Source organism: Dunckerocampus dactyliophorus, chromosome 9 (assembly GCF_027744805.1).
Source record: "Dunckerocampus dactyliophorus isolate RoL2022-P2 chromosome 9, RoL_Ddac_1.1, whole genome shotgun sequence".
NCBI classification, from domain to species: Eukaryota; Metazoa; Chordata; class Actinopteri; order Syngnathiformes; family Syngnathidae; genus Dunckerocampus; species Dunckerocampus dactyliophorus.
Window position 1 is genome coordinate 20,897,131 of NC_072827.1, and position 27,540 is coordinate 20,924,670.

Sequence of the window (27,540 nt, forward strand, 5' to 3'; positions counted from 1 at the left end):
TTAATGCACAAACTGTATCAAAGCGGCCCCATGCATCCTTAAGATTTTCTGTGGAAAATGTTTCGACACGCCTGCTTTAAGGAGTTCCCTGAGAGGGAACACAACGGTGGAAACCCCCCCCCCCCACTCGGTTAGTACCCCATCAACTTTTTTTTTTTTTTTTTTTTTACCCCATCAACTCTAACAAACGTAGTTCTTTCTTGGTTATATATGCTGTGGGTAATTAAGAACTGCCATAACCTTGGCCTGCACAGACACAATTTGTCCCTGCTGCACTACATGGCCAAGGCACAGTGATGTGCAGTCGGGGGGGTCAGGTGAAGCAGAGTCATAATCCATCCATTTTCTATAGCGCTTGTACTCACTGGGGTGGTGGGTATGCTGGAGCTGTCTATCCCAGCTGTCTTTGGGAGAGAGGATGAAATGACCAAGATCACTAGGAGTTGATCAGACGTTTGTATACTCATACATCATACTCAGTAACAGTTAATACAATACTGGTATATGTATAACATAATATGAAAACAGCCATTTCTTCTGTAAATACACAGACTGTATTTTTTAAAATTAATAATGTCTAAAATGGAGCACTTTTTTGCCTGATTCTGTTACAAATGGTTGTACTTTCAACTGTACTTGCAAATATTACGTGGAATAAATCAATTGTAAGTCAGAATATCTTCCTTATTCCCAAATCTTTGCAATTAAAGCAGCAGATGCAATATCAAGGATATGGTCTTAATCTAAATTGGTACTCTTTATTATATATAAAAACACTCAAATAAGACATTTAATGCCTCCTTCAAACTTGACTGTCATCTGTTCCCTCGTGGCCTGGTGAAGTCTTCTGTTGCACCGTTACACAGTTCTCTCCTATGTCTTCTTTTGCTGTTGTTTTCATCCTAATTTATTTTTTCTTCATTTTTGTTTAGCTTTCAACTTCATTGTCGACACTGTAATGGTGTTGTGCTGCGGCTTCATCCACTGCTGTTTTTTGTCGCCACTCCTTTTGCTGGCCTTCTCCTAATTGACACACAGAATACGGTATTATATGAAAAATTAGATATATTAAATATTTCAAGCAAATAAAATAATGTATTAGTATTTTTCTCAAGGGAATTTCATTAAAGAAAAATAAACTTCAATTACGAAATTAGACTCCTGATAGCAACAACAGCAAAGACCTTTTGCTGACTTCTTCTTCCTCCTGGGTAGCGTGCGATGGCATCCATCACCGTCAGAGTTTTGAGCCAGTCTTGGTGCCAGTTCCTGACGTCATACTGAGACTTGCACCGGTCCAGACGCAGCAGGATCTCTTGGTTCTCTTTAGTGATCCGCACCAACTCCCGCTGACGTTTCTCCATACCCAGACTACAAAAAAATACCAGTTTACTTGTTGTTTATTTGTTATTTTTGTTTAATTGTTTTTTTTGTTTGTTTTTACTGTTTTATCAGTGTCATTAATTTGGTCCATTGTTTTTACCTTTCGATTGTACAATATCTTATTAGGTGTGTTGTGTAGTTTGTGTTTCATTGGCTGCTGTACAGCACTTTGGGCAGTTAACTGTTGGAAATGTGCTTTATAAATAAATTTGACCTTGACCTTGTTATGTAAATATATTCCAATTTTATTTTTCGTAATAATTCCTGTTGTCGACCCTCCCAGTGGTCATCATAATGTGGGATATTTTGCCTTGGAGTAGAATGTTTTCCCTCCGAATCTTCATTGTCAACTCGTCTTCTGAAGTCATCTATGAACAGGAGACAGGGATACCTTCATTCCTGCCCTCTGTAAGTTGTTGCTGATGTCACTCACCGTTGTTTTAGGGTCTTTCTTTACAGCTCTCACAATGTGTCTGTCACCAACTGCTGATGTTTTCCTTGATCTACCCGGCGGACGTCTGTTACTTAGTACACCACTTCTCCTTCAGGCAATTCCACATGGTTGTACTGGCTATGACATGTTGTGCAATGATTCTAATTGATTTTCCATCTTTTCACCCATAGACAGCTCTCTGGTTTTCTTGTTGTTTTCACCTCTAAATGCAGTCTACACAGGCAAAACCTATCCTACCAAATCTGAAACTGAGCATAGACCTTCAGTGCGATTTATTGACTAAATAAGAAATGTAATAGGACACACCAGAGCAGGGTTCACCAACGTGGTGCCCGCGGGCACCAGGTAGCCCCCCCACGACCACATGAGGTGCCCACAAGCCTGCTTTTCATTCAGGTTTTCAGTTAATAATGAAAGAACAGTAGAAAGAAATGCATTCTGTAATACAAAATGTGAGTTGTGGACACCAGCATTTTGTTAATGTTCTGGTAAAAGAAGCATATTTGCTTTGTTTGGGTTTAAAAGAAGCTCTGAAAATAAATGTTACAAAAATGAGTAGCTTGTGGCCATTTTCATTTTGTAAAAGTAGCTCTCACAAGGAAAAACGTTGGTGACCCCTGCACCAGAGCAACAGAATACACCTATAAATGGTCTTTCATTTATATAGCGCTTTTCCACCTCCACCTCTACAAGCCTCCCAGCTTGATAAGAATTATAAATCATAAATCATCAGCCATAAATCCTTAGATTAATTGATTGTAGAGTTAAGCACTGGGCATTGCAAGACTAGCAATTGGTTGACAGTGCCTCTCTAAAACAACGCGAAAACCTGGGCTGCAGTCGAAACAACTGTCACGTATGCTCCGTAGCTTACAGTGACTGAATTTGAAAATGGCTGTAAATAGTAGCACTAGCTCGTCACGGCGAACGATTTTCAACACATCAGCAAAACAAAAATCTAAAATATGGAGTGTCTTAAAAGGGCGGAAAACTAGACAGAAGCCAGGCCGTTTGTAAGCTATGCAGAGTAGCTCTGAAGTACACTGGCGGCATGACAAATCTTGACCAGCGAGACCAGCAGACCAACAGAGGCAAGTATGGTACCCTTTTTTCTAGGGCTACTGCTCATGTTTTTTGGTGTGTAATTCAATGCTCGGGTTGAAATGTTGCACACTGACCATAGGTGTGGACTCGAGTCACGCGACTTGGACTTGAGTTAGTTAGAACTCGAGTCACAATTTTGATGACTTTGGACTAGACTTGACAATATCATCAAAGACTTGCACTTTGACATCAGTGACTCGGGACCTGCCTCTGACTTTAGTCTGTTGACTTGAAAATACTTGATGTTTTCAGTGAATTTGTTGAGTAAAATGTTTTCCCATTCAAAGTATTCAACTAACATGATTATGTAGTTTCTAGCAAGACAACATAATTTCCCTTTGAATCCGCTCCACTGACTGCATCTATTAAAGTCCAGTCAGGTTTAAGGACAAACAACGAATGTGTGTATTACATTTCTGTGCACTGACTAAATCCTGAACGCTGTCAGCACTCTTTTTCAGTGACTAAGCCTATGTTCACCCTGCAGGGTATGATGCCCAATTCTGACTTTTTTTTACAAATTAAATTTTTTTATGTGATCGTTCACATTACCAAAAAAATGCGACCTGTTAATGTGAACGCAAAGTATTCGGGAAGTGATGTGCTTGTGCCAAAGCACAACGTCACACGCGTTTGCGTGTGTTTGCGGGAGCTTAAAAAGGTGGTTCATGCTCCAAAACCCTCTGATGTGGCTGAATTACAATAATTCTGCAAAGATGAGTGGGTCAATATCCCTCCACAGCGCTGTAAGTGACTCATTGCAAGTTATCACAAACACTTGATTGCAGTTGTTGCTGCTATGGGTGGCCCAACCAGTTATTAGGTTTAGATGGGAAACCACTTTACCACACAGGGCCATGTAGGTTTGGATTTTATTTCTCTCTTAATAATAAAAACCTGTGTTGTCATTGACTAATATTTAAATTAGTTTGTAGCTGGCTGTATTGTAGTTACCTTTAGTATCTTCAGCCTCAAAGACAGGTGCTTATATGTCTTTGGAGCTGTTGTGTCTACTGTTGGTTTCATGGTCTTCAACTATAGGAAGCAATTACATGGACATAAAGACAGGACATAAAGACATACAAATAACATCATGAGTTTTTTAAAGTCAAAGATACCTTTCTTCTGTGTAAATCATACGACATCGGGTCCCATTTCTGTTGAAGGTACTTGTTCCCACTGGGCAGAACTGGTTGATATGCCAGATGTGATAACATACTGAAAAAAGGGACAATAAAACAAGGTCTAATTGTAGAAAATAACTATCAGTACAAAAATAAGTATTCACCTCATTGAAGTTTGCAGCAAGCTACACCTGCAGGAGAATGTGTTCATGCCCCCTCCCCTTAAGAAAGACCAGCATATGAGTTTGTTTTCTGCCACTCCTGGTTGCCATGGCAGCAGCAACAGCAGCAGACAGCACATTTGAATGGTTTCTATTTGGACACACACACATATGCACACACACAAAGATAATGAAGCTTTTGAGTGACTTTAGCAAAATCCGAGAAAATATAGCAATATATAAAATGCATATAAACTGTGCTAAAAATATATATTCATAAATGTCAAATGCATATATATATATACTGTGTGTATATATATATATATATATATATATATATATACTGTATATATATATATATATATATATATATATATATAGTATATTTTACATTTTTTCCCAATGTTGATGATTTGTTGAAGTTTTTATTCCGCCTTAATAAATCCACTAATAAATTAATTCTTAATTGTACCAAATTAATTGTAAAATTCGCAATTGCACCAAAATTATGTAACTATATGAAAACATACATAATAAACATTCCAAATATAATTTTTTAAATAGATGGAAGGGAGCCTAATGGTAAATTAATATAGTACATGAATTCAACCTGCAACTGCCTAAATATATAATTATTTAAAAAACAAACATTTATTTTTAAAAGTGTTAAATTCGATTTAAAATGTGTAATATTGTTTTATTGAATTTGAATGGAAAAAAACAAAAACAAACTCTTTGGTGTTTTTTTGTTTTCCAGCATGACAACAATAATAGCTTTGTGTCACGTTCCGCAGGACAGGAGTTAGCACTTCCTGTCCTGCGCTCTTATTTTGGTGTGCTGCACTTCCTGCTAGGGGGAAACTGCAATCGCTTCACCCCGGTGGTATGTTGTACAGCTGGCCGCAATCGCGGGTGGGGTTTAAAAGCCCAGCGCGGTTCATTGTATCTTTGCTCATCGCCTGTGTGTACGTCCCCCGTGCTGCCATCTAGGTGGTTCCCTTACCTGTTACTACAGTCCAAGTCTTCTGTGTGTGTTTTTCACAGAGCCTTTTTCACCTCTGTCGCTTTCTGTTGTTTATCCTGCACCAGCTTTATTACAGTATTTTTATTTTCCACCACCGCATTCTGTCTCTGCATACTGGGGGTGAAGCACTCACAGCTCCACGTCTCGTGACACTTTGGTCACTTTGAAAACGTGCTGCATACTATCTGCTTAAGTAATATAGTCACACAGTCACCCAGAAACACACTCAGCCACAGAATAGACAAAAATACCCATTACTATTACGTATATTTGCGCCAGAGAAAAAAAGTACCATTATTTTGTTGAATGAATCCCATTGATATCGTTTGTGAATGAATGTGAATACGTGACAACACTGTCTCCTACTGGTCATATCCAGCTATGACAGCTTATACTGTTAATTTCGATATCACTAGTTTGCACTGGTGTAGAATAGAAGTACAATGCACACTATTTAAGTGCAGGAGGGAATATTCAATATATATTCAATCAAATACAATAAAATATAATATAAAATAATGAAATAGTTTTTTGCAGGACAGCACATCCATTCAAAGTTAATTTATTTAGCACCACTAACCCTAACCCTAACCCTGTAGAACACATTTATAAACTACCTCACACGTCTGATCCCTCACTCTGCCAAACTAGTTCAAACTAGTGCAAAACATGAATAATAGTTGGCAACCGCAATTTCTAAGGAGCAAAAGAGCTGAAGATGGGCTCACTATTTTTATTTACCACATTTCATAAGGTATTTTGCACTTTCAAAATTTGTATTAATGACCAACTTTATTGAGTAAAGCTGTGTTTAAGCTACTGAAGCCTGTTTTGGGATCTTATTCCAAATGACAGGTGGATGCGAGCAGTTACTAAGGAGGACCCTTATTTGAAACTGTAGTGGAGATACCAGTCTCGCAGGACATAAAGACTTGATTCACACCAACGCAACAGAGACTCTACGTGGCTATCATTTTTCATTTCATCTGTCAACTCCTCGCCATTCATGTTTTTACTCTGCGTTCCGCTCCCAAACATCCGCAGTCAGCGCTGAAATTCACTTGAGTCAAACACCAGCATGGCTGCTCATATTTTCCTAAATCGTCCGTCCCCCGAGGGTGAAACTGTGAACGAGATCGGCAGCTAGAGGATGAGGAGTCAGTGCATTTCCCCAAGGTCACTATATAGGAGTTTTTTGTGTGTCTGTGTGATGGAAAGTGACTAAGGTAACACATCCCATGAGGGCATCCTGTTTAGAGGTGCAGAGCTGCATCACACTGCTTAGCCAGAGCCCTGAAATCCACACCTTGCCTCTGTGGCTGACTTGATTTTGTCACATTAAACTTGCAGAATAAAATAAAATGTGCCCTATTTCCATTTGTTTGCAGTTTCTGCAATTGAAGATGTAAGATAAAGATTAAATGCTGGGGCGGGTCAGAACCATTCCGTTGTGACTGAAACGGCACAAAAATAAAATAAATGGAAAGAAAAATAAATCTGACGCTATATTTTTGTTGTTGTAATGAACCTATTTGGTGAATGTCAAGTAACTGCTCATGTGTGATATTTTTGAGCATTTCATGTATTTTTTATTGGTTAGTACATCAACATACTGACACCATACTTACAGATCTGGAAAGCCCTCATCAAGACCTTCAATTTTATATATGACTTGATATGCTTTGTTGCTATTCAACCTCCTTATTAGTGAACTTTGACCTGAGGCGATCTCCTTAAGGTCGAGGTCAAGCGCCACCCAAAACGTCTTAGCTGAGCATGCAGCTATCTATTGGCTATGTGTCTTATCCACCAAGTCTAGAGAAGATAGCATGAAAAATGAAAACAAAAAAATGTGTTTGTGTTTGACATTGCTGTGACCTTGACCTTGAACCTACACCTACATGCTTTGACACGCAGAGAGCTCTGAAACCAAATAATCTATGTTATGATGAGTAAGAAATGACTTTGGCGTTGACTTTAGCTCACAAACCTTGCTGGAGAAGTGTCCAACGCAACATGTGTGCCGTCACTTCATAACACAGCACTGCTTATTTCGACCTCCTATTCTGCCTCTGTTTCCATAAGCAACTGTTCGCTATCTAGGGGCCTGGCATGAATACTACAGCCTTTTCAGTCGTTTTCTGTGTAAATGGAGGTCACTTTGACAACTGAATTTTCAAAAAAAAAAAATAAATGAGCAATTTGTCCAGGTATGACCCCCGGAAACTGTGTTGTGTGTGTTACCATTTTCTAACATATTCTAAAATCAAATACTGTAAAGTATGGTAGCTTTACCACAGCTGTTTTTTCTTGCACGGCTATTATTCCTTACCGTTACATCCACACGTCCTGCAAGGTCAACAGGGGTCACTGTAGAATCAGCACAAGTGAAAGATCTTTTTTTCCTCAGTCATCTATGCTATTGATCCGTCCGCCACAATGTAAAGTATCATTGCACCCTGGAGGATATTGTCTGACCATGTTGTCAGGAATCATTAGAATACTTGTTGTTGATTGCCAAGGCAGGAAGTGGCCCCTGGTGAGCAGTAACGGCCATCTTTTCTGGGTGAGATTAATGGACGGGGGCAAGTTTTTCCTCTCGGTCTCTAATGCTTTAGTGTACGCGTTTGCTTCCTGACTAATGAAAGTGTTCACTGCCATTACTGTATGAAAGACTTCATGTAGGATGTGTCACCAAATAGAGAAAAGCAAAAAAAAAAAAGGTGCATTGACCAGAGCCACCATCCTGTCACTTTGCATGTCTAGTTAAGCCCTTAGAGCAAGTCCTATTGGATGCTGTCTTTGTTGCTTAATTCTCGTCAAAAAGCTTTCTAAACCTTCCATCATTTGTCATAAATAATTAACATTTGTCATACTTTTTTGCACATTACCATTTTGACATTTTTGTTTTTAACAAATACCGAAATTTGCATATGTTTTATATTACTGCAGTCCTCCTCGGCTCATTTGTTGCCCTTGTAAATCACTCCACCGTTATGCAACCTCAAGTCTTGTTAACTCGCTTAATTATTTATAGCCTTTTATAGCCCGGAGTATTAAATAAACTGCAGCGCGTATGTGCCAAACTGTCATCAAAACAACCACTTTTGGGGGTCGGGGAGGGTTGGCGAGTTTGGATAAAGCCTACTTCCCAGTCAAATCCATCCCTCCGGAGCTCAGAGGCCTTAATGGCCCGTCTTGACGGAGCCTGTGAGCGCTTTAAGAGTCGTTGGCTATTCCGCCATCCATTAGCTGAAAAATGTGTTGACTTCAAAACAGCTTTTGATAAATGAGTTTGGAAGGCTTTTTCAGGTTTTGTTAGAGTCAGCCTTGCCTCTGTGGTTTGATTTTCATGGTTTCTGATTCTGGTAAAAATGATTATAGATGTTTTCCTTGTCTTGGAAAGAAGACAGTCTCCCTTAAGATGGCTCGAATGTCTGTTTCCATTTGTAAAAGGTCAAGGTTGCCTTTGTAATGACTCCATTACACTGATTTGATAGATGACCACTGGGAATAGAGGAGCGAGCTTTGAACCCTTTTTTTTGTCTTTTAAAATCAAAGGCTGCTCTCTCTCTGTTTGCATTTAATCTAGCCCTAAAACAAGGCTGGTGTTGGAAAACAGCAAATATAACGTCTTTAAGTAAAAATGCATAGTGATGGTCGATGTTTTGCTTGATGGCGGCCATGTTTTTGAACCAATCTTGCACACATGTGCTTGTCAGTCCCCTAAAGATGTGTACCAAATTTCGTAGTGATTCGGCTATACATCCTCAAGTTACAGCAAATGTTTTATCGAGTGCACTGAGCGTTGTGAGAACTTTCAAGGCAATCCTCCACACTATGGGTTAGGGGTGTCACGAGACGAGACAATACACAAGATTGGGTCTAGGAGAACAAGACGAAATTTTAACATTACTTTTAAGAAAAGCACAATGAAAAAACAATATATATGACAACATATTGCAATCTACTAATCTAATTTCTACTAAGTTACACTCCTCTGCCCTCTGTATGTATGCTACCTCCACCCACCAAGACAAAGAGACTGTATGACTGACAAAAGGGCTCACTCTATTCATGACGTTCTGTGGAACAACTGCACCAAGATTCTGAAACCAGTGCACAGTGAACACTCTTCCTGCCTGTTTGGAGGTGAGAGACGAGGAGAACAGACACACACGCACATGGCAACGTATAGATTGATACAATCACATTAATTGTGTAATTCAAGGGAAAGTTCAGATTTTTTGACATGAAGTTGTATGACATCCCCATCAGCAGTGGACTATATCAACAGTGACTTACCCCCACCATTTGGTCCCGTGAGTCTCTGTTTGAACGCATATTGCTTTGAGAAGCCAAACTCTTGACTTAAATGACCTAGCAACTAAGCAGAACTACGTTCCTCGTCACGGAAATCCGACCAGCTGGACTCGTGGGACCAAATGCGGGGGTAAGTCACTGTTGATATAGTCCACTGCTAATGGGGGTGTCATACAACTTCATGTCAAAAAACCCCAACTATTCCTTTAATGAATTTATCATTGTCCCAGGCCTAGTGCCCACGAAACAGTTTTTTTTTTAAAACAAGAAATCTGTTTTAAGCTTGCAAGATCTTGTGACACCCCTACTATGGGTGCATGCTTTGACAAAGGTTCATCCTTTTGTGTGCAGTGGTTCAGGAGTATAAGAGTGACCTGATTTTTTTTTTTTTTTTACACAACTGGAAATCGTATTTGTGCCACCCACTATGGGCTGTGGTCAAAAATACTTTGGAAGACATGCTAGCATAAATGTAAGACTGATTTTTTTTATTTATTTATGCACAGTGATGAAAAAGTGATGATCCAAGGCAAATAATTGTGCAGGAGAGGAAAGTAAGGCTAATGGGCTTATATGATCCCCCCCCCCCAATACAAAATCATTAGACCGGCTCAGGCAATAAAAGAACAAGAAAAGAACACGACACCAACAACAAGGACTAAATGAAATTACAAATGAATTCCAATTATATGATACATATATGTAATATTTTGCCTAGACAGCAGATGCTCCACCAAACCAGATCTTAACATTTTATAGAATGATAAAAGTTTAAAGTGACCCGTCTAAAGAGTTTCAGAGTTGGTGAAAAAATGTGTGACCAGACGTACGACAAAGTGGTAAATGATTTTTTTGACCACATACTGAATACGAGTGAACATCTGTCAATAATACAAAAAACATTTGAAAAGTACCTGGAATTATTTCCAGTGAATGAATTTAAACACGAACAGAGAAGTTTGAAGCTTTTTAACACAAAAAATTTAGTACAGTTTGAAATACAGTTTGAAATCATTCTCAAAAATGTTTTCTGGATTAAGAGTAACTGATGAGGAATATGAAGCGGCCCAAACAATTACAGTTACAAAATGTCAAATTTGGATACATTAATACTGATAATACCATAAAACATTTTTTAAAACATACTTAATATGGTTTCTCCAGAACAATCTCTTGTCCAAGAGACATTTTTAACTTCTATGTTATTGATTTGGTGCTTTGCTTCCTGCTCAGGAGAAGTTTTATTTTTTTTCTCTACAAAGTGTAGAATTTGATTTGCTTACATTCAAGCAAAGTTTGCTCATCAGAAACCAACTTGAGGCTTATACCAGAATGGTATTTGCATTTCTAATTAGACATCCAAAATCAGAGTGAGACATGGCGATATTTGTATCATCTGCAAATAAAATGGAAAGTGAAGACTTGCAGTTGCAGCAAAATCCTTACTAAAAATTACAACCAGAACGGGACCAAGAATTGACCCTTGAGGCACACCATAATATAGTTTTGCTCGTACTCGTAAAAATTACAAACGACCTCCTCACCGCCTCAGACAGAGGCTTAGTTGCTGTATTAGTTTTGTGTAAAATTATAACACCATGGAGCCAACTTTAATATAAAAAAGCCCATCAGAGTTCACATATCTGTATGTCAGTGCTGCCTGTTCAATATTCTTTATCTCTTTACTCATCACAGGCAATTCAATTTGTTTGCATTGAATTCATGTCATCAGTTTGCCTACTGGTGATGTTTGTTGCCATCGTATTGGTCCTGTCTTTGACTGTCTTTGCAGAGAGAGGCATTTCTTTCATTTTTCGGAATAATTTCCTGTTCATTTTTTAAAATTCTGAGAATAGATGCTCTGACATTTTTATGAACGATTCTTTCACGTATTCTCCATCCTTGAACCGTTTCTCCCTCCTGACCATCTCATGTGCAGCCACAACACCAGCAGCTGTAGTCGAGTTTGGAGCGTTCATCCACTTCTTGAAAGTAAGTTTGCTCTGCTTAATCTTCCGTACTAATTCCGAATCCAATCAGCAGTCAGAATACATTCACGGTCTCAGCATATTCCCTCCACTTCGGTGTTAAAAACCCCCCCACAGAGCTCGGCGTGGGAGCCGCAACAAGGAGGCTGAAGAGCCACATGTGGCTCCAGACCTTCAGGTTGCCAACCCCTGGGCTAGGCTAAGGATATGTTAGCATCACTATTAGCAAAAGCTCCAAGCTGCTTCACACCGATTACAAAAATGACACGACAGTCAGGTCAAGTCAATGTTCACTGACATCATCATCACATCATATCACAGCACCGAAGCAATAAAAAAGGTTGTTTCCAACTCACAAAGTGCAAAAAGCAGAATTCGATCTCTCCAGCCAGCAGCAGAGTGTAGTTCCAGCATGTGCGTAGCAGATATCCTCATTTTATAATTATTAGACAAATGGTCAGTGACTTATGAACCGTTGCCAAGTCCTGTCCGTGCCTTGGAGAAGACATTTTGCTTGTTAGTGGCCATGCTTTAACCAGTTTTGCACACATTTTACAGACATGTGCTTGCCAGTCCATAAAGGTGCATACCAAATTTGGTGGCGATTTGGCTAAAGTTACAGCGGGTTGTTTAGAAAAGTACAGTGAACTGTGTGAGAAATTTCAGGTCAGTCTGACTTACAGTGCCACCATGTGGTTTACAAATAATAGCAGAGGCAACAGTGTACGGTTGCATATTTTGCAGATGAGGACTAGAAGAGTTAGCTACCACAAACTACTACTGCATTAAATTTAGGAGGCCTAAACTGCTTTCGTTTCTGCAGATCACCACCACCACCACCAGCCTTGCTCAGCCTCGTTCTTTAAGAGCAAGAGTGTCTTGCAAATTAATGATGTGTGACACAACACAGGTTAACACAAAGAGGGAATATGTGCACACTTTCTTCAGCTGTGATGGAAAACCTTGAAATCCTTTGAGAAATGTAGTCATGCGGCGCAAACAGCAGCCACAAGCGACACTCGATAGCCCCTGTGTCCTAGAGCTATATTAAGGAAACAACAACATATCAATCTATCCATAAGCATCTTAACGTGTCCATACATCACCCTGATCTACATCATGGAGCTTGCCCCTACAGAAACGTCCCATCACAGTGTAAAGATGACTAATGGAAAAGTGCACTACTTACTTACTTAGCATGTGGTGCACACACATCTTGCCTCGCCACTTCCATCACTCGCCCCAGATCGCATCATAAATATTTCCACTATGGTTGACATGACGGGGCACAAACAAGGCGTTTTACGTCATGGAACGCCATTCAGTTTTGCAGTTTTTGTATGCCTTGGTTTTTGTAGGATTCAGTTTTCAAAAAAGTTATTGCAAAACATACAGTATATCTCCGTTTTCATACGTTGTCTCGGTTATCGTGCGGCCAAACAACGCATGCTTGCGTTGGTGACTCAGGCTACGTTCACAATGCAGGATATGATGCCCAATTTGGATTTTTTCTAAAAATCCAAATTGATTATGTGTGTGTGTAGTTTATTTTGTCATAGAACCCACACAGAACAATGAACAACTCCGTTTGTCTCCTGTCTTCCTCGTTATAAGCAATGTATGCGCTGCGCTGATGAGACGTTCAAGCACACTGCGTATTTCTGAGTGTTCTATGTGCTTGTTAATTTTGACTGCAAAGTAACCCACAATGATGCCAAAGAAAGTTGCAAGTGCCAGAACTTTGATACGGACGGTGAGAAACACTATTGAATTCAAGAAAGAACTGGTAGAAAAGGTAGCGTCGTTAGGAACCTTTTATCACAGGTTGCACGGAGAACGGTTTCAGGGAGACGCATTACAGACAGTGAGCCGGGCCAGTGTATGTGTAGGGATGATTGTACGTGCTGCTGAAGTTTACAATAAAGTTCAAGTGAGCAAGTCTACAGCTCTAACTGTCCACTCTTTAAGGTAAAGTTAATAATGGACTTGAGTGAAACTGCCTCTGTGTAGTTTTTTGGTCCCTCCCCCACCTCCCTTCACCTTCACCCCTTGCTGTATTCATCAAAAAGTCTTAAATAAAAGGTAAAACTGATGAAATGTTCATTTATCCATTTCATTTGTTATTTATATGTATTTCACATTGTTTTCTACATGGAAAACAAGTAATTCAGAAAAATGTTTTTGTTCACATTTATGATCTGGAACGGATTAATAGAATTTACATTTCCTATTTAAAAATTTTATTCTCGTTGTCATTATCCCTTCAAGGGGCTTGTCCACAGACGGGTACCAGAGATGGTGACTACCAAGAGGGTGATGACGATCATAGAAACCGATCTTGAACTAATTGGGACATAAGGAAAAAAGTGATTCAGGCCGAGACCCAGAATGGATCAAGACCCGCTTTTGGTTCCTATCCCACCTGTTGAGAATCCCCGATATAGAATATCTTCTTTTGAATAGCATTTTTTCACAGTCACATAGAAACAACAAGATTAGCTTCTGAATTACAATGCATGTTTACTTTACATCAGGGGTGTCCAAACTTTTTCCGCATCCTGAAAAATTAAAGGATGTGGGGGGCCTCTGTGATATTTTGGTGTATTTATTTATCTTACAAAACGACATAAAATATTACATATATGTATATATATTATGAATATTATTATATTTAAAGCTTTATGCTATTATTAGTTATTAGTATCAACGTTTCAGATTTTCCGCTTTACTTTTAAAAATGTCAAACCCTCTTTTATTCTTTGACAGAGCATGAAACATTAAACTAATTTTTATTTGATTTGATATATTAGACTTATCATTATGTTACATAGTCTATATTGATCTGTGATCAATACTGATCTCTGGCGTACAGCACCTTGTTTACACGTTGTTAAAGTGCTTTGTAAATAAAGGTGGTATATTACGGTATGGTGTTATAGGTGACAAAGCAAATAGCTACTTGTGTAATATCTGCAGTAGCCTAAAGGGGCAAACATGCAGCAATGTCCAAACGCTGAAGACCCAGAAGTGATCCAAAACCATCCAAAGACCATGAAAAAAATGCGATGCGAAAATGCTGCAAATGTAAAATACTCTAATCACATCAACACTGCAAGATCAAAAACAAATGCCAGGGAAATATACTGCAAATACCAAAAACACACACAAACCCTTCAAAACAACTACATGAGAGAAATGCTGCAAGTTCCCAGAAAAAAACGGATGTTTGCCAGGCTACCAAGGGCGCCAGACCTGAGGGACACCTGTCTTTAACCTTTTGGTTTTGAGCTCTTTTGAAAGCTGACAAGCTGAATTTTATCCGCCACAGAAAGAATCTGTCTAAATGCTATTGACATTCAGGAAGATAAACTTGAATACATTGAAGACAAATTATTTGTTCAGGGTCGTCTATATATTTTTTTGAAAAAAAATGAATTAAAAATATCTACTTTGGTGTTATGAAGTGGACAAGAGGCCATAGCTTGAGTTCTTACTTAATCCCATTTCAAATTTGACAATGGTACTACAAAAATGTAATATTTTACACAGGTTTTTAAGATCAGGAGTTCCAAATGTGTGCTATTTGGAGACACTTGGTCAAAGTCCTCACTAACTCCATGCAAACACAGCTCATTGGCTTCCTGGTATCTTCTCTTTCAAGACAGTTGTGTCATGATTGTAGTAAAATAAATACAGGAAAAAAAAACCCTTCAAAAGGTACAATGTTGATGCACCGTTGACACATCCAGTCCACCTTTGCCATTACAGTCATATATTGGTCATACAATTGTGTTTTTACATTTTCTATTCTATTGGCTATCCGATGCTGCCTCAGTTATCACGGGGTCCGCATGCCTGAGCTACATACATCACAGAAGAGGGGCTGCTATATTTTGGCACACAGAAGTTAAATTGGTATGGAAACTGTGTTAACAGTTTCCATACTGTGCTAACAGTCATCTATCGGGTGAGGTGTCAGTAAAAGTTTGAAGTCCAGAGGCGTTGATGCAGCATGACGTAGCTAACACATACACACTAACCAAATTTACGAACAATAAAACATAGTAAATATGTGCATCTGATGAAAATAATGAAAGTCTGCAGCAGCAGTTGGTGTGTCATTATGAATTAAGGCTAGGTGTGGACTTACTATCTTACTGCAGTACATTTACTGGCCCATTGTCAACATAGTAGGACCATTTTAGTGGGAGATGTATTTGCTGTTGGAATACTGTGAGGCTTGAAAGAGTAGTTGCATTTGGTTTTATATCTGGTTTAATGCCATGTTGTGTGAGCATACAATTATAATTGTATTCTGGAACGCTGTATATCAGTTGAAACTCTGCAAAATAATCTTTCTAATTATGTATTACACTCAGTGGTACGCAAATAGGGGGTGGTTTAAAACCCTGGTGTCATCATTATGATAGAGGACGGCCTGTGTGCTGGCCGTCGGAGCATTAACGTTTTTTTTTTTAATCAGAAAATGTGTTTATGTTTTATGCAATGTTCTTTGCAGTGGACAACAGTAGTATCTTGAGCTCTAAACATGTAACTTAGTGGGTATTTACAGTACAACAGTACAGCAAAGCACGCTGGAAAAGGGGAATCAATGCTGTCAAAACCACATACGTAGACGCCGCTTCGCTGAGCCGTACGTCAACTCGCCGACAGACTGGATGTGGCAAGGCTGCGCTGTCAGTGAATACAAAAAATGTACTTCATAAAGCACCTTTCTACAAAGAAATTGAAGTTAATGTCTCTTGTTTATACATTCACACACGCACTGACATTCTTGGGAAACAGTTAGGCACCAACAATTATGTATTTGATCTTCTCAGATGGCTAAGATAAGAACTTCATTGATCCAACAAAGTAGTAATTCACATTATATCAGCTGTAGAGCACAAAGTAGTGCCAAAAAACATACACAGTAGATGTATATATATATGTATATATATATATAAAGTGGTTTTAATGAGTAGTTTTAATGCAGTAAAATAAGAATACAAAATAAGAACATGAAAATTATCAATCAACAGAATAATCAGCAAATTCATGTATTTAAACGATACCCCTTTAACTAAAAATAAATAAAATCTTTCCAAAAATAAGATAAATCAAGGCAGAGGAAACACAAATGTATTCTTATATAAAATATGTAATACATGAATGATCTACTCAGAGATGGGCGGAGTAGCCAACAAAACAACTGTAGCCATTTTAAGAGTATTGTTACTAATTTTACTCAAGAAAAAGATATGTCATGTTACACACATCGGTATCGGTTGATATCGGAAATTGAGAGTTGGACAATATGGACATACTGGTTATCGGCAAAAAAGCCAATATCGGACATCCCTGATATTTGATTAATATAAATTCATTTCACTTTCAGAATACAGCGAGGTCCAATAAGCGGGCCCCTGGACTGCACTTTGAACACCCCTACTGTACATATGATGTCCCCCACACTCTATAGCTGTACCCCCCTCTATTTGTTATCATCCTAACACACTGCTACTTGTATGAGCACCAGCAATGCATGTAAAAGTGTACTCCAGTATATGCTTACAATGGCACACTATGACCAGCGTATAATGATGATGATGAATGTCGCCATGTGATGCACAGCAGCAGCATCACTCTGACATGACAGGGCACAAACCACGTGTTTACGTAATGGACCCCTCCTCCTCCTCTTCATCATCATCATCATCATCCACCTCTTTTTCCCAACACCGGCTGATACGGGGACACTTTTTTATTTCATTTTTTTTTACAATTTTGTAATTTTTTTGTTGGGAGTGGGGGGCGGAGATGCGAGTGCACGCACAGCGGGAGGGGATCCACGCAAGTGTATCTCCGGCTCAGACGCATCGGTGCGGGACTGCTTGAGACATGCAAACTGCGGTGTCTGATTTGGACTTGGGGAGGTTCGCTACATAGGATGCATCCTCCCCTGGCTGCTGTGACGCGGTGCTGATCCACCCTCTGCTTCTTCTTCTTCTTCTTGTCCTCCTTTTCTTTTTACAACTAAAAAAAACCCACAAGGCTCTCTCCTCGGAAGCCTGCCGTGGTTTTATTGTTGTAGTTGTGTGTGTGTGTGTGTGCGTGTGTGTGTGTACGTGTGTGTGCGTGCGTGTGTATGCGTGAGTGTGTGTGGTGTGTGTGTGCTTCCTGGCGTCTCCTCCCCGGTGCGACACATGCAATTAAAAGAGTACATTTTCTATGATCGAGAAGAAGAAGAAGAAGAAGAAGCAGCATCACAGGATTACATGGTTGTCTATTTCCTGCTTCCTATATGATAAAATTGGCAGCCTCATCCTGGAGGACTGGTCCAGCTGTGCTGCTGCTGCTGCTATCATTACTACTACTAAAATTCTTCTTGTTATTACTAATATGCAACGGCAAGGATCTCATCTCTATTTGGGTGTTTGAGCCACTGGATTCGCCCAAATCAATCAATGTGGTTTCTTTGGAACATTTTCAGCAAAGGAACGCATATGCTGCAGTGTCTTTGTGGCAAGAGTCTCAAGAAAAACAAGAATCCAAGTGGTAAGCGGCAGCATTATTTGTCTTTATTGGATGGTTTTTGTGCAGCTATGTAATCACACGCACACACACAAACACACACGGGGAGGAACTTATTCCGTGCACCTTTTTAGAGAAAGACGATGGGGGAGGGGGCAGCATCCACCGGTAAAAATACCTCACAACTTTTAATAACTACAGTTATTACTGCAAGTAGGTGATGCCATCCTGCTTCCTACTGCAGCACTCGCCATTAAATGGGCTCACTCCCTCCACCAAGTCAGCTGCATTGGCAAAAAAAAAAAAAGAAAAAGCAATGCAGGGTTTTTAAGGGGGAGAAGGGGTTCTAATGCTAATGAACAACAGGCTGCATCAGGTGATATTGTTGAGAATTGTATGTGTGCGTGTGTGTTGGTGGTGTTGTGTAGTGCTACTTGTTACTTCATGCCCTGGCGAATGGAAGATGATGAGCTCAGCATCAGCATCAGCAGCACTCCACGCACACACACGCTGCAACTGCACCACATCTGACACTGCAGGAGAATCCGTGAAACACACACACACACACACACACACACACACACACACACACAGGGGAGGACTCCCCCCCCCCCACACAATAAATATAAATAAGTCAATCAACAATAGCATCAGTAACAACAGTAATGTCAGGTTGACTGTAGGCTAAATGTTTGCTGCATCATACGCCAATAGATGTTTCCAATGTTTTGTATCCAATGAAGCTAACCAAAATATTGGGAACAGCGAGTGCAGTTCTTGTCGAGTGCAGGTGTACTTAATGTTTTGGGTCAGAAAAAGTACGCAATACCGACTTAAATTCTTTTTTGACAGTTCTTATTTGACATAGGCCATCGTCTGGTAAAAGTGGTAGCTTTGGGATTGAGCTAATTGTTAGTGGCGTCAGCACAACTTAAGTAGCAAGTCTCTCTAAAAAAACACATTACTTATTTTGTCCTAAGACGTCACCACTGGCAATATTTCATATATAATCCAGTTTAGCTAACATTTGACGTTTAGCAAAGTTTAGCTAATTTGAAGATTAGCAAAACCTATGAATGTATGTATTAGCATTCTCTTTATATTTCTAAAATTCCCAAATTAAACTACTTTTAAGTGTCAATGTGCTGTCCAAAAGCTAGTGTTGAAGCTGGAATGTAGACAGTTTAAAAATGCTTTTTGTAAGCCCAACTGTGTGCTTGTACGGTAGCTTTAATGCTCATGACCTGTGTTTGTCCACACCTGTTTCCGACAGTGTGTGTCTCCAAGAAGCGCTATCCACTTTTGACTTATGCACTGTAACTCTGCACTTGTCCAACGTAGTAGATGCTATATATCACATGCAACAATGTAACATTAAGGAGTGGGACAGGAGGACACAAACGTTCGCAACACCAGCCAACATTACAATCACATTTTAACAGCAACATCATGCTAGATTAGCCTATTTGCTGAAGGAAAAACAAAATGATCGAACTTACAACTCCTACGTCAGTAGCCTACCGACGGATAGTTGGAAGCGCTTTATTTTAAGATGTGTAGCAAAGCCTGTTTCAATAATAGAACTTCAAAAGAGAGCGTTTGGGTGTCTCTTTTCTCAAAAGTGGAGCAAATAAGGGAGGAACATGATTATCTTCTCATGTTTGGTGCTCCTAAACAGCTTCTAGGGACACATATTAGTGTTAGAATGTCATTAAAAAGTCACTTTAGCATAATAGGGGACCTTGACGTATTATCTCCTTAATCTATGCCAAATAAGCTACATATTTGCTCACGTTCTACAATTAGTACTTCCTTCACGCACACACTGCAACTTGCCGTTCATGTGTCTCATTTGAGCTTTTATAGCCGCTGAGGAGTTAATTCGCTGCTCCTTGCCTATTAAGTCAATTAAGTCATGATCTAGAGATGGAGCTTCAGTAAGTTGTGAGTGACGAAGCAGATGTCGTCTCAAAACTTGGCAAATGTCACTTTACGAGGGAAGACGGCCACGGTGATCTAATGGGGTCAGTAATGTGGTTAATGTTGGAGGAGAAGGTTATGTCATCAACTGTCCTCTGCAATAAAGGCTGGAGAGGTGCTCGCTGAAATATCAGATGCCCATAATTGGATGCATATGACATCATTTGCAGTAAGATGCATGGCGTCAGGAAGTGGCTTCAGGATGCTACTATTGCTGTGATTCCCTACCTAACTACACAGGTGGCTTTCACACTCGGTTCAACAGGACGGGTTGTACAGTACGTTAATGTTGTGCTTACCTGTTGTGCGTAGCACTGGACGTTCGCATCTCGCATAACGTAAACCTCCTTTTACGTAAATTCCACTGAACGTAAAAAATTTATGTAAAGTTTTTGCATCGTATTACGTAAGAAATTCCATATAACGTAAAGCGTCAAGTCTGTGCAAGTTCAGAAATTCGATTTGAATAGCTCGCGCGACAGAGAGAGGGAAACATTTTCCATGACTAACAGAACACTTGGTGACGCCTTCTACGCTTCACGCTCTCATTGGCTGATTATCGAGGCACCGCCTACGCTCTCATTTCATTGGCTGATTTATCCAGCGTGTACGTGAGTTTGTGTGAGAGACAGGCTTCTCCCTTCCTCATCGTAGTCGCCCTTAAGCTAGTTGATTGTTTTTGTTTTTCAGTTTTATTCATTTACAGGAATCTTATTTATTACCTTATTTTATATCGGAATGTTACTCTACTATGTTTATGCTAACGTTTTCTAATATTTTCCCACCATATTTGGTGGACTTTGAATATTTCGAAGGGCCAAAGGTGGTGAGTTTGGGAAGATCTTGGAACGGATTCGGCTATTTACATGTATTTTACGCTTCGTATAACATAAAAACCCTATAACATAAACGTTCTCTGAACTGATTATTTACGTTGTAGGGGCGTCTACTGTATTTATAAATATGAAATGCTACTTCGCAGAAATTCACTTATCAACATCAGGTCTGCAACCAATTAACCGCGATAAACGAGGGATTACTGTATGCAATATTAGACCTAAAGATACTCAGCCAACAAACGTAGCCGGCGTTTATTTCCTCGATTTAAAAACTCATTATATATAAGTACTTTATGACTATTTGGAGTGCATGAGAAAGCGTAAAGGAAAGTGTAGCTCTCTTTAACAAGTATGTTGCACAAAAGAGCAGCAACAGAACCAATGTGCTAAGGAGCGGTAAGGAGAAAAGTCCAAAGCCAGCATTAATAGCAATGATGAGTTAATTGTGCACAACAGCACAGCAAGTGTGATACGCATGACTTTTACACCAACAGCTGAGTAGCACAATCAAGATTTTAAAGTGCATGCAGGGGTAGATGAAGCTGCTGGATGTTGACCACTCATGATACCCAGGGCGTTATTTGCCTTTGGCAACTATAGGTGACTGTGCTTAATGGAATAGAGGCGTTAAGTGAAGCAATAATGAAACTGACATGTTGACTGAACAATGAAAAGTGATACTGATCACTGGTATCGGAGTCATGTAGACCAGCCAATGAAAAGTAAAGTCTGTCGGACTATGAGGTAGCATAATTCCGGACAATCCACAACCAAATCCCAGGCTGGTCTCAAAAGTAGAACATGTTCATAGGAAAAGAGGACGTCTGGTCATGTTTATATAACTGTTGTATAAAGTTGCAATATCTGGGAACTGCCGTGTTCTTGTCACCATACTGTAACTACTACATATGACATTCCATAATAAATAATAGGACAGAATACAGTTGGATAATGGTGAGGACTGACAATGAACTCACAAGAATGAAGAGTTAATAACAAGTGTAGTAGTGATTAGACATAGCACTGACAAAAAAAATAAACAGGACAGAGCATGGTTGGGTAATGGGTGAGTATAGACTATGTACTCACTCAGGAATGAAGAGTTAATAAGTGTAGCAGTGATTAGAAAACAGCACTGACAATAAGATAGAACACTTTGTACACTATGTAGTTCAAAAAAACATGCGTGTGTAACAAAAAGTGGTGCTAAACAGTGGCTTAACATGCAAAACAGACCTACTACAATTAGAAGAGCGGCGGCAGCGTTTGGCTAAAAATACCAGCCTCCAACCAGCATGGCACATTGCTAGATTTCACCAGAGAGCGCATGAGTAAAAGGCGTGTTTTTACAGATTCACAGGAATTAGTTATTATTATCAGTCTAGGAATGTGTTTTTGTTTGTTTGGGTGGTCTGTGGTGTGTCACAAATTTCCCAACAGCTGTGCAAAGCTGTCTTTAAAAAGGACAGTAACAAATTAAAGACGTTAGCGATAATGATAGTGAATAAAGTGTGGTCTCCATAGTAACAACTTTTTTTTTAAGGGGAGGATTATGCTCTTGTGTCTATATACTGTACATGCAATCAAAGCTATCATTTATTTAATAGCTGATCTGTTTCAGTTAACCTCTCCTTCAAAATGAACTGCAGGAAAATGCAGGAGTGTGAAGAGAGCTGGTCGGCATGGGAATTAGAGGCGCAGGTAGTGGTTGTTTTTTTTTAATCTACAGCACCTGTGGAGTCAACAGCTGCTTGTTTGGAAAAAGAATGACAATATGACTAACGTGACTGATGCCGATCACGTCTAGAACGTCTTACAACCATTTTTGGACTTGCTTCCTTGTTTTATTTTGAAGCTCAGGACAAATGCATTTGTATTGTTTGCCCAACCCTAATGTGCCTCAGCTGTGCCTTACTTAATGAGGAGTCTTAATAGTCCCGCCCGCCTGCTCTCATGCAGTTTGTTGTTGTTTGTGTTCATTGTGTGCATGAGCTGCAGAGGTTATTTTCAGCTGGCTACTTGCAACTTATTTATTTTGTGTCTTATTTTGATGTTTTATTGCGCATTTCCTGAAAAATGTGGTCTAAAATTCACATGTAGTAATGTCTGTTTTATGTTCATTTTTGAAAGGCGGTATGCTATACAGTCATCCAGTGTAAAAAGAAGGTAATGTGAAAAACAATAATGGCTGTTAATAAGATGTACATTTAATAAAATAATCGTAACTTTAATGGCACTTTAGTGGTGGTAGTCGTATAAAGCAAAGGTGATTTGTGCCACGGATGTCCCTCAGATGTCGTTTTTAAAATATTTGTACATGTTGCGCAAGTGTAAAAAGAAGTTAGCCGCTGAAAAATGTAAAAACAACAAAATATTCTAGTTTTACTTTGATAAAAATATATTTCACAATTTTTTTTCTCTTCAGTGTGGCCGTATTCCTACTTTGTAATGTTTCGAACAATAGTAACACTAATGTTTTTATTACATAACCTTCCAACTACCTGGCAAACAGGTGCAGCATTCTCAATGCAGTCACATTCTCAGTCGTCAACGTTTACAGTAACGCTTACGTTGGGTTCATCGACCACTCAAAAATAGACTTCAGTGTTTACAAAAATGCCTATCTTAGGTTTGTTGAAGGTTGTTAAGTTGTCGTTACTGTTAGCAAAACACGTTAGGTTCATTAAAGAGTTGAAATTATCCTAAAAGTTTGTGAAACACAAGTAATTTCAGTGTGGCCCTATGCCATGGGCCATGTTTAATGTGTAAAAGTAATACAGTAAGTGTCCCTAGAGCTTGTTTATGAGCCAAACATGTCAAAAATGTATCATCTCCCTCACTTGCTTCATTCATTTTTGAGAAAAGTGGCGGCCAAATGCTCGCTGGTGAAGTTGTGGCTTTTCATGACGTCACAAAAAACAAACCCTCCTTCCTCAGTGACATGATGACCCACCCAGAAAGAAAGAAAGAAAGAAAGAAAACGCTACACAACATAAAAAAAGTCTGGAGCTCCGACAACTATCCGCCAGCCATCTGCAAACATGGGATTTGATCATTTCTCTTCAGCAAGTAGGCTCATTTCATTTTAGGGTTATTCTCCCTAAAGGGGTACCAAAAGCTTGACATGGCAAGCAAAAATTAAAGTTATTATTTTCTAACCAATTTGTATATTAAAATAAAGTGTCACTTGTTGTGTTTCACTTCATTATGAAGAAAAACTTGCTAGAAAATCTCACATTTTGGTATATTTCATGGCAGCAGGGCACCGTTTACTGAAATATCAATTGTAACGTTTGCATTAAAAATACTGTAATTTACTGTATTTTCTATTTACTGTAATTTTCTTATTATTATTATTATTTTTAATAAATGCTCGATTTGCACTTTGCATGAGTAAATAAATGAGTTTTAAGTCAAAGGTTTTGAAAAAAATGTTTTACATTTTTGGGTCAGTCTTCTGAAAGGGCAACAAAAGCGGGACAAGTGGCGAGCAAAACTGTTATTTTCCAGCGAATCTGCATATTACAATAAATAATATGCCATATTACAAATAATATTTCTGATTTAGAATCAGTCACTTTGGTTATGGACGGAATTTTGATGAAAAACTGGAGAAATAACACGCAAATACTCTGACGTTCATATTGTGTGTCAAGGCGGAGCAAAGCTTATTTGCATATAGTCTTTCACGATTCAATTTTAGTTACTTTGCGTGTGGGCTACGCTGGTTGCGTTTGTGACGTGTACACGTTTGTGGGAGTTTGGTCCAAGTACATGTTTGGGATACAGTAATATACATTTGGCGCACAATGGCGCACAATGAGAAATCACAGCAGCTGAAACGTGAGTTCCACCGTTTTGTATTATTCTTTTCATCGTCTTTGTGACACACTTTTGCATGTCAAAAAATGTCGATAAGCAAACAGGCTTATGTGTTTTATACACAACAGACACGAACAAAATATTCAACACTCTTTCCCCTGTTTAATCAATGTGTTTGCAGTATATTTTTCTATGGTTATAGCTGCAAATCACTATAATCTGTGCGTCATTCCCTTCGAAGTGATGGCACCGTCTCTGGTACCCCTTTCTCATCATTCTGTTACTTGGTCATTTCTGTAAACACGTAAGTATATTAATGATGCTGTTCAATCAAGCCAAATGACACAGCTGGACCTCTTTGTTTTTTTAAAGTCTGATGATGACTGCAGAAATACACGTCAAGGTCCGCCGGGTCCTGCTGCTTTCCTGTGCTCTGAGTACATCTCATTGATTTGATTATGATTGATTGCTGATATGATTTCATGAGTCACTGCTGGCCTGCAGCTCATTTATTACGCTTTGGCCATAATGTGAACTGTGCAGGAAAAGCTCAACGACACCATGCTGGTGTTTTACTCTCTTTTACGTTTATGAGATTATTGTGTGTTTTTGTTTCTGTTTGCTCAGATTGTTGGAAAACATGTAACAGTTACTGTGTGTGACTGTGTCTATGTATAGAAATTATGGCTGTCGAAGTTAAAGCGTTAATGGCGCGTTACCTGACGTTTCCTTTAAAGGCACTTTTTTTCACGCGCGAAAGTGTGCACATCCTGTTTGACCCTCGGCCCATACCGTAGTTTGATTGACGCAATAGCCACAAGCGGGAACAATTATTGAGCAGAAATGGAGAAATTAAGTGTTTTTTTAATTGGTAAATTTAGCTTAAAAGCCCCGGCAAATGGCTCTTGCAACAAGACCGAAGTTCTTTGTATTTACTATCGCTGTGATTTGAGTTATCACCGATTACGTCGCCTGCCAGAGACTGGAGCAATGCAGGTACTGCTTTTATTGTCATATACAGTGATACTTTGGCATGTCCCAACTTGGAGTGTCCCAACTAACGAGTGTGTTTTAGATGCGAGTTGTCGCCGCTGATTTTTGCTTTGAACTGTGAGCTAAAATTTGGGTTCGGAGATGTTCTTTGGGCTGTCAATGTGACGACCGTGGCTGAAATTGAGTGGCTGCAAATAGCATTAGCAGTGCTAGCATTAGCATCGAACTAGCTAGGGAAAGATTTTCAACACCTCACTAAGCCATACGTACATTATAGCGATCTGATTGATCTTATTTATTATGTATTGTGTAAAACTATGACATGAACAACATCAAATGAAAAGGACGAAATCAATGCAGAGCCACCATCCAGCCTGGTGGACTTCGTCTTTCAGAGAGGTTGTGTACCACAAATATACACATTAGCACTCAATAAGGTCATCAAATCTTACCTTTATGCATTCCAACATAGTATCAGCATTTGGGGCCAAATATGAGGTGAAAGAAAAAGGGGAAAAATACAGCTTAGTAATCCATCTTTGCATGGGTGAACGTTAGAAGGTGCGTTCAAGGACTGTCGAACAAAATAGGCCAAATCGCCGCTCGCGTTCAACATACAAGAACTGGGGGATTTTTCATTAATAATTACTGTATTTTAATAAAATAATATTTACTATAATATAATTATTATTATTTGTGTATTTTAATGATTCTTTTAAAAGAGAAATGAAATTACATTGAGTTTGCAATTTTGACTAATGTTATTTTTATGATTATTGTCCTGCTGAAATGTAAAATGTGTTTTAGGTATTTTCATTTGAACATTTCATTAAGAAAAAGTGCATTGTGACAAACATGTAATAATAATCCTTTCTGAATGTTCCTAAATAGACATTTCTACTCACAAACATTTGGAATTTGAAACTCATAAATAAAGAACTCTTAGTTTGACCTGACACTGTAATCAAAATAACATGTTTGTGTCACAGTGAGAGATCTCCGTGTGAGAGGTCTCACTCACATATTTTACTTGCTGAAGCTTTATGGGAGTGGTTAAGAGCTAATATGCTAATAATAAAATAAAAATAATAATAAAAATGCTTTCTGACAACCAGTCCAGGGTGTACCTCGCCTCTCGCCCGAAGTCAGCTGGGATAGGCTCCAGCATAACTGCGACCCTAGTGAGGATAAGCAGCATAGAAGATGGATGGATGGATATGCTTTCTGGCTGTATATTATTATTTTTAACATAATGGCCCATATTTCCAAAATTTATATCCCTTTACATAAAATTTTATGTTATTATTGTTGCAGTTGCGTATTGGATTGTTTACAACAAAGACATTCACCCTACTTATTATAGACAAAACGCATTTTTATTTGTGATTAATGCGATTAATTACAAGTTAACTATGGACAAAATGCGATTAATCATGATTAAATATTTTAATCGACAGACAACCCTAATATAAATATATCAAAATATATATATATATATATATATATATATATATATATATGTGTATATATATATATGTATATATACATATACATATATAGTGTATATGTATGTACAGTATACTATATATACTAGGGATGCTCCGATCGATAAGCCATAGATCAATACTGTTTGATTTTTAAAAATTTTTAATTTTTAAAAAAACACGTGATCGCATATGCCGAGAAACACCTTTCAAAGCCGATCACAAAAGCCGATCGGCATGCGGCGGCAAATCCTGCTTGTCTACTGTATCACTTAAGGTTGCCAACTACGCTAATCGTAGTCAGCTTGTTTGATCACTGCTTTACCA

The 27,540-nt window shown here is 38.9% G+C and overlaps 2 protein-coding genes across 2 annotated transcripts in view; one reads left to right on the plus strand and one right to left on the minus strand.

The window, feature by feature from the left end:
- Nucleotides 1–583: 583 nt before the first annotated feature.
- On the minus strand, nucleotides 584–26,268 carry cfap97d2 (CFAP97 domain containing 2). Its single transcript, XM_054786484.1, has 6 exons — nucleotides 26,182–26,268; nucleotides 4,230–4,377; nucleotides 4,060–4,159; nucleotides 3,896–3,976; nucleotides 1,185–1,371; nucleotides 584–1,023 (listed from the first exon to the last, which is right to left on the minus strand). Exons 1-5 carry the CDS (start codon nucleotides 26,189–26,191, stop codon nucleotides 1,327–1,329), a joined length of 384 nt encoding a protein of 127 aa, XP_054642459.1. The 5' UTR covers nucleotides 26,192–26,268; the 3' UTR covers nucleotides 584–1,023; nucleotides 1,185–1,326.
- fgf14 (fibroblast growth factor 14) overlaps nucleotides 17,863–27,540 on the plus strand; it is a 110,787-nt gene continuing 101,109 nt past the window's right edge. Inside the window, exon 1 of the mRNA XM_054786483.1 lies at nucleotides 17,863–18,119. Coding sequence (XP_054642458.1) covers nucleotides 18,029–18,119 — 91 coding nt within the window. The 5' untranslated portion in view covers nucleotides 17,863–18,028. The remainder of the gene's footprint in view (nucleotides 18,120–27,540) is intronic.

Excerpts from the sequence above, each read along its gene's own strand:
- cfap97d2 (XM_054786484.1), bottom strand. Across the intron at positions 3,977-4,059 it reads ATGATTTACACAGAAGAAAG|TTGAAGACCATGAAACCAAC; the intron begins GTATCTTTGACT and ends TGCTTCCTATAG. Across the intron at positions 1,372-3,895 it reads TGAGGCTGAAGATACTAAAG|TCTGGGTATGGAGAAACGTC; the intron begins GTAACTACAATA and ends ATTTTTTTGTAG.